The sequence below is a fragment of the Hylobates moloch genome, unplaced genomic scaffold (genome assembly GCF_009828535.3).
Source record: "Hylobates moloch isolate HMO894 unplaced genomic scaffold, HMol_V3 SCAFFOLD_18, whole genome shotgun sequence".
Taxonomy (NCBI): Eukaryota; Metazoa; Chordata; class Mammalia; order Primates; family Hylobatidae; genus Hylobates; species Hylobates moloch.
In genome coordinates this window covers 2852207-2860210 of record NW_026652293.1, presented here as the reverse complement: position 1 = coordinate 2860210, position 8004 = coordinate 2852207, and the positions used below count along the sequence as shown (strand labels likewise).

Sequence of the window (8004 nt, the reverse complement as noted above, 5' to 3'; positions counted from 1 at the left end):
CACTATAGCCTGGGCAACAGAGAGATACTCTGTCTAAAAAAAAAAAAAAAAAGAAAAAAGAAAGAAAGAAAAGAAAAAAAAGAAATCTTCCTTGTCTGTGAATGAAAATATGTAATTTTTTTTTGGTATTCCACTAATCAAATTTATCAATGTGCCTGATTTCTCAAAACAAGTCAGTAAAGATACCTGATGTTCCTTGCTTCCTTCCTTGGCTTTCTACGGCTTGATGTTTCTTTCACTTTATTACAATTAAATTGAAGTCAACAAACATTTGTGAATACCTGCTAAGTATCAGTCTTTTCCGAGGTACTGAGAGGCCTAATCACTTCCATTTTTTAAGGCTACCATTATACTATAAAATCTGAAGAAATGAGTAATAATGGTTACAACATTGCTGTATATTTTAAATGGAAAGTGTAGAACTGAAAAAATGTAACATCTGAAATCAAAAAGTCACTGGATGAACCTTATAGCAGAACAAACATAAGAGAGGGAAGTCAGTTAATAGAACAATAAAAATTATCCAATCTGAAAAACAAATGAAACATTTTTTAAAAAAACTAACAGAGCCTGAGAAAGCTGAAGGACAATATCAAAGGAGTTGATATAGGGGCAACTGGAGCCCCAAAAAGAAAGAAGAGAGAAAATGCAGTAGAAAAGAAATGTGTGAGGAAATGATCGCAACAAAACTCCCCAAATTTGGTGAAAGACAAATTGATAGATTCAAGAAACCCTAATCAGGATAAATACAAGGAAAACCACATCTAGACATATCCTAGTCAGACTGCTTGTGATAAACAGTTTTGACATGGCCCCCACTGACCTCAACCTCCTGGTGCTCATGCCTTTGTATAATCCCCTTCCCTCAAGTGTGAGCTGAACCTAGTGACTTGCTTTTAATGAATAGAATACAACAAAACTAATGGGATGTCACTTCCGTGATTAGGTTACAAAAATTGTGACTTCCCTTTTGGTAGGGCCCTCTCTGTCTCTCTCTCTCTCTCTCTCTCTCTCTCTGTGTGTGTGTGTGTGTGTACATGAAGCAACCTGCCATGTTGTGAGATGCTGTATGGAGGGGACCATGTGTCAAGGAACTAAGGGAAGTCTCTGGCCAATAGCTCATGAAAAACTGACATGTCTCTGGCCAACAGCCACAAGGAACGGAATGCTGGCAACCACCACGTGAATGAACTCTGTGAAAATTCTTCACAGTCAAGCCTGAGAAGACCATAGCCTTGTGAGGAGACTCGAAGCCAAAGCAGAGGCCCAAGAAAGCTACACCCAGATTCCCGATCCACAGAAATTATGAGATAGTAAGTGTCGGCCGGGCGCGGTGGCTCACGCTTGTAATCCCAGCACTTTGGGAGGCCGAGGCGGGCAGATCACGAGGTCAGGAGATGGAGACCATGGTGAAACCCCGTCTCTACTAAAAATACAAAAAAATTAGCCGGGCGTGTGGCGGGCGCCTGTAGTCCCAGCTACTCGGAGAGGCTGAGGCAGGAGAATGGTGCGAACCCGGGAGGCGGACAGTGCAGTGAGCTGAGATCGTGCCACTGCACTCCAGCCTGGGTGACAGAGCGAGACTCTGTCTCAAAAAAAAAAAAAAAATAAGTGTCTATTGTTTTACTACCTAAGTTTTGGAAAAATTTGTTACACAGCAATAAATAACCAATACACTGCTGAAAACGAAAAATTAACAGGAAACTGTGAAAGTAGCCAGGAAAAAAAGCAATATATTACATTCCAGGGGGAACATTATTCAATGGCACTGGACTTTTTATCAGAAGCTCTGGGGGCCAGGAGGCAGTGAATGACATTTTTCAAGTGCTTGAAGAATTAAACTGTCATTTCAGCATTCTATATCCAGCCAAAATATCCTATGAAAACGAAAACAAACAACAAAAAAACTAAGTGTTTAAATAAAGGAAAACTAAGAGACTTCATTACCACCAGATGTGCATTACAAGAAATGCTGGGCCGGACAACTATGGTGGCGGCGGTGGCAACTGCTCGGGCGCGGTGCGGTGGTGACTGAGCTATGAGCCCGGCGGCAGGTGTGCGCCAAGCCCCGGCCCAGCCCGGCCCCCGCGTGCCTCCCAGGCTCCGCACCCCTGATGCTGCGCGGGTGGGGACGACGGTGAAGTATTTCCTGGGCCAGAGCGTGCTGTGGAGTTCCTGGGACCAAGTGTTCGCCGCCATCTGGCAGCGGTATCTGAATCCCTATAGCAAACATGTCTTGACGGAAGACATAGTACACGGGGAGGTAACCCCTGACCAGAAACTGCTGTCCGGGCGACTCCTGACCAAGACCAACAGGAGGCCCCGCTGGGCCGAGCAACTGTTTCCTGCCAATGTTGCCCACTCGGTGTCCATCCTGGAGGACTCTATCGTGGACCCACAGAATCAGACCATGACCACCTCCACCTGGAACATCAACCACGCCCGGCTGATGGTGCTGGAGGAACGATGTGTTGACTGTGTGAACTCTGACAACAGTGGCTGGACCGAAATCCGCCGGGAAGCCTGGGTCTCCTCTAGCTTATTTGGTGTCTCCAGAGCTGTCCAGGAATTTGGTCTTGCCCAGTTCAAAAGCAAGGTGACCAAGGCTATGAAGGGTTTTGAATATATCTTGGCGAAGCTGCAAGGCGAGGCCCCTTCCAAAACACTTGTTGAGACAGCCGAGGAAGCCAAGGAGAAGGCAGAGGAGACGGCACCGGCAGCTACAGAGAAGGCCAAGGACCTCACCAGCAAGGCGGCCACCAAGAAGCAGCAGCAGCAGCAGCAACAGTTTGTGTAGCCAGCCCACCACCACCACAGCACTCCAGACAGCTAGGCTTAGCCCCTCTGCCCTCCCTCCATTGTACTTTATCATTAAAAATCAACTTCCAGCCGTATCTACTGTCTGGGTGGTGGGTTGTGGGGATGCAGTTTGGCATCTGCAGTACACCAAGCACATGATTCATGTCTGAGCCAGGTCTGCTTATTCTCCCATTGGGCAGCTGAGGACCGAGGCACAGAGGTGCGGTGACTTGCCCTGGGTTCCAGGTAGCCTGCAGGTTAACTGGCGGTAAGTGCTAGACTGTAAGCCCGACGAGGGCAGAGCTTTTGGTTTTGTTCTCTGATGTGTCTCAGTATCTAGCACATAATAGACACTCAATAAATACTCGTTGAATTCAGTCAGCACCCGCCCCCCCAAAAAAAAGAAATGCTAGAGGGAGTTCATCAGATTGACAGAAATGACACCAAAGGAAAACTCACATCTTTAGGAATGAATTTATTTATTAATTTATTTAGTGACAGGGTCTCGCTGTGTCACCCAGGTTGGAGTATAGTGGCATGATTGTGGCTCACTGCAACCTCTGCCTCCCAGGCTCAAGCGATCCTCCCACCTCAGCCTCCAAGTAGCTGGGACCACAGGAGCATGCCACCACACCTGGGCAAATTTATTTGTATTTTTAGTAGAGACAAGATTTCACCATGTTGCCCTGGGTGGTCTCAAACTCTTGGGCTCAAGTGACCCGCCCACCTTGACCTCCCAAAGTGCTGAGATTATAGGCATAAACCACTGTGCCCGGCCTAGGAATGATTTTAAATCATCAGGAATGGTAAATATCTGAACACATTACAATTTTTCTTCTTAATTTATTTGGAATACATATAGATGTTTAAGTTATAGCATTTATAGCATTATTTTTTTAAGTTTATAATGTATGTAGATGCTTTATATATGATACTATAGCACAAAATGGCAAGTAGAGTGTTAAATGGACCTATACAAATGAAGTAGGTCCTATACTCACAGAAAATAAACAAAAAAAGCAGACCTAAATCAAATCATATTAATTATTATATTAAATGTTACTGGATTACGCACTGAAAAAAGGGTTGGGGGAGGAATTATAAGAATAGATTTTTCTTTTTCTTTTTTTAAGACAGAGTCTCATTCTGTTGCCTAAGCTGAAGTGCAGTGGTGCAATCTCGGCTCACTGCAACCTCTGCCCTCCCAGGTTCAAGCAATCCTCCAGCCTCCCCAGTAGCTGAGACTACAGGTGCATGCCACCGTGTCCGGCTAATTTTTGTATTTTTAGTGGAGACAGGGTTTCGCCATGTTGACCAGGCTGGTCTTGAACTACTGACCTCAGGTGATCTGCCCGCCTTAGCCTCCCAAAGTGCTGAGATTAGAGGTGTGAGCAACCATGCCCAGCTTGAGCCACACTGCCCAGCTCAAGCCACCCTGCCCAGCTCAGAATAAATTTTAAAAAGGAAGACTCGTCTCAGAAATGTATTTAAAATAATGCTTGTTAACTTTTATCTAGTATTTCCAGGTATTTTTAGCTGAAAGATTTTTATATCTACTATTTTTCTGGTATCAGAAAACTTGAAGTCTTCTTTTATTGTGAGATTACTTGGAAGAGGAAATAAAATGACAACAACTGTATACCAATTCATACCCTAACTTCTACTCATGGTTCGAGGGTGGCCTTAAACAATAGAATAGGAGGTTAGAGGCAAATGAGGTGCTGGGCATCTAGATCAGTAGGTAACTTCTAAACAGGGGTATGTTGGATCATGTTCTTTATGGTCTTTGCATCTTATCTTTTTTCCTCTTGTTTCTCATTTGACCAAAAAAAAAAATTAATACCTGTGCACCAGGCACTGTGCTATAGCACAGTGGAAAGACGGGAAAGCACAACATAGACATAGTCCCTGACCTTAAAAAGCAGCCCAGTCTGATAAACAAACATTTAAAAATTACTCAAATAATTATTTGATAACCATATGACAAGTGTTAAATACAAGTTACCATGAGAGCCAGGTACAGCCCAGTCAGCTGAGTTCCTAAGCCTCATCAACTGGGTCCACTCAGTTGTCTTAGAGAACCAAAAAGAAAACTCAAAAAAACAAAAACAAAAACAAAAAAGCCTAAGTAAGGTAAATACAGGAAGAGCCTGAAGCTAGTTTAAAATAGATGTCATACAAGTCATGCACTTTATCTAGACATATAATATTCAAATTAATATTATACTTAATACTTATCTGGTTTCCCTTGGCAACCATGCAGGAGTGGCTCAACAGAGAGGAAGGGAAAAAAAAATTGTATCATTCTGGCAGCTTCAAGAAGTTACTATGGAGAAGAGAGATGCCAACAAGAAAGAAGACATTATTACGACCAAAACCAGAATAACAGTATGTAATGTGCAAGCTCCCAGCCCTACAAACCACACAATTTCAGAGGCTTCAGTGAGAGAGAAGACAGCACAACTGTGAATCAAGATAACACAGCATTGATGGCTCATGCCTGTAATCCTAGCACTTTGGGAGGCCGAGGAGGGCGGATCATCTGAGGTCGGGAGTTCGAGACCAGCCTGGCCAACATGGCAAAACCCTGTCTCTACTAAAAAAATACAACAATTAGCCGGGCATGGTGGCACGCACCTGTAATCCCAACTACTTTGGAGGCTGAAACAGGAGAATCACTTGAACCTAAGAGGTGGAGGTTGCAGTGGGCTGAGATCATGCCACTGCACTCCAGCCTGGGTGACAGAGACTCTGTCTCAAAAAAAAAAAAAAAAGATAGCACAGCAGCCTGGCAGTACTCAGGAAGAAGAGGGGTTAAGTTCTACCTGCCTCATCTCCCTGAGGTATGCCATTTTTATCACAGACTAGAAGAACATGTATCTGTTAACTACCACATTCTCAGTGCCTGGAAAAAAATAACATTCAATCAATGAGTCATGTATAAACACAGTGATGCTTCAAAAAGTGTTAAAAATGGCCGGGCGCGGTGGCTCACACTTGTAATCCCAGCACTTTGGGAGGCCGAGGCGGGCGGATCACGAGGTCAGGAGATCGAGACCACGGTGAAACCCCGTCTCTACTAACAATATAAAAAACTAGCCGGGCGTGGTGGCGGGCACCTGTAGTCCCAGCTACTAAGGGGAAACTGGAGGCGGACTTGCAGTGATCGAGACTGCCACTGCTCTCACCTGGCGGCAGAGTCCGTCTCAAATAAAAATTATGACCAATGTATTCTAGTGGCAAATGCAGGCGTGTATCAATTCCATCTTGAAAAGTCACTGTTATGATAAGCACAATCTGAGAGATACGCTACAGAAGACAGGACCAGAGAGACTTATTAGGTTGGTGAAAGGTAATTGTGGTTTTTGCCATTAAAAGTAATTTAAAAGTAATGACAAAAACCACAATTACTTTTGCACCAACCTAATTCTTCCTTAAGAAGGAAAATGGCCTGATAGAGGCCACTACCCGGATTCACAATGGGTAAAAGGCAAAGGTTTGGTTCAACATTGTTTACTTAAGAAAGAACTGGGCCAGGCACGGTGGCTCACGCCCATAATCTTAGGACTTTGGGAGGCCGAGGTGGGCAGATTGCCTGAGCTCAGGAGTTAGAGACCAGCCTGGGCAATATAGTGAAGCCCCATCTCTACTAAAATACAAAAGAAATTACCCGGGCATGGTGGCATGTGCCTGTAGTCCCAGCTAACCTGGGAGGCTGAGGTTGCAGTGAGCGGAGATCGTGCCACTGCACTCCAGCCTTGGTGACAGAGCAAGGCTCCATCTCAAAAAAAAAAAAAAAGAAAAGAAAAAGAAAAGAAAGAACGGTATTTCTCCCTTTCAACTAATCCATTTGGCAGTTTTTGTTTTGTTGCTAATCAGACACCCTTCTGGTGGGATGGATGTAGTGGAAGAGATAGATACACAATGATCAGTTGTATGATTATCCCACAAGTGAATAGGGCAAAAGAAATGCTTTAAGAATTACAAAAGCCAGCTAGGCCCAGTGGCTCACACCTGTAATCCCAGCACTTTGGGAGGCCAAGGTGGGCAGATCACCTGAGGTCAGGAGTTTGAGACCAGCCTGACCAATATGATGAAACCCCATCTCTACTAAAAATATAACAAATTAGCTGGGCATGGTGGCATGCGCTTGTAATCCCAGCTACTCAGGAGGCTGACAGGAGAATTGCTTGAACCCGGGAGGCAGAGGTTGCAGTGAGCTGAGATCGTGCCATTGCACTGCAGCCTGGACAACAAAAGCAAAACTCCATCTAACAAAAAAAAAACTACAAAAGCCATCAACTATTTGGTGTAACTAGAACATGTGAACAATTTAAGAGAGCCTAATAAGTAGCAATTGGAAGTGGAATGGCTCTTTTAATATTAAAAGGCTATATAGGCTTTAGACTTTTACTTTTTAAGTCTAAAGTTAAACTTTTTGGCCCGGCGCAGTGGCTCACACCTGTAATCCCAGCACATTGGGAGGTCGAGGCGGGCGGATCACAAGGTCAGGAGATCAAGACCATCGTGGCCAACATGGTGAAACCCCGTCTCTACTAAAATACAAAAAATTAGCTGAGTGTGGTGGTGCACGCCTGTAGTCCCAGCTACTCAGGAGGCTGAGGCAGGGGAATCGCTTGAACCTGGGAGGCGGTGGTTGCAGTGAGTGAGATTGGGCCACTGCACTCCAGCCTGGCAACAGAGCAAGACTCCGTCTCAAAAACAAACAAACAAAACACAATTGTTAAGGTGTTTAAGGGATAAGCAGTGATTTGGGAAATCTCAGAGAACTAAACAGACAAAAACTGGAGTTCAGAGCCTGAAATGGAGAAAGAATCCTGGACAACATGCCGGGTTTTAAATAGAGATCCCTGAAGGACTATTTTCTAGGTTCAAGGGTGTAACCGTAATATAGCATGCCTCATAGAGCCTTAAACTCAGCCTCTAACCATCTCAAAGCCTGATCAAAATGAATGACATCTATCTCTAGTTAACTGCTGGAAAGGCCGGTACAGTGGCTCATGCCACCCAACACTTTGTGAGTCCAAGGGAGGAGGTTTGCTTGAGCCCAGAAGTTTAAGACCACCCTGAGCAACAAAGTGAGACTCCTTCTCTACAACAAATTATAAAATTAGCCAGGTGTGGTGGTGGACATCTGTGGTCCAAGCTGCACAAGAGGCTGAGGGAGGAGGATTGCTTGAGCCC

At 44.6% G+C, this 8004-nt stretch overlaps 1 protein-coding gene across 1 annotated transcript; it reads left to right on the top strand.

Moving 5' to 3' along the window:
* Positions 1 to 2038: 2038 nt before the first annotated feature.
* LOC116457951 (PRELI domain-containing protein 1, mitochondrial-like) lies at positions 2039 to 2882 on the top strand. The gene has a single exon (XM_032753849.2). It carries the CDS (start codon positions 2039 to 2041, stop codon positions 2795 to 2797), a length of 759 nt encoding a protein of 252 aa, XP_032609740.1. The 3' UTR covers positions 2798 to 2882.
* The last annotated feature ends 5122 nt before the right edge of the window (positions 2883 to 8004 follow it).

Bases quoted from the DNA above. Each gene is read 5' to 3' on its own strand.
- LOC116457951 (XM_032753849.2), top strand. From the start codon at position 2,039: ATGAGCCCGGCGGCAGGTGTGCGCCAAGCCCCGGCCCAGCCCGGCCCC.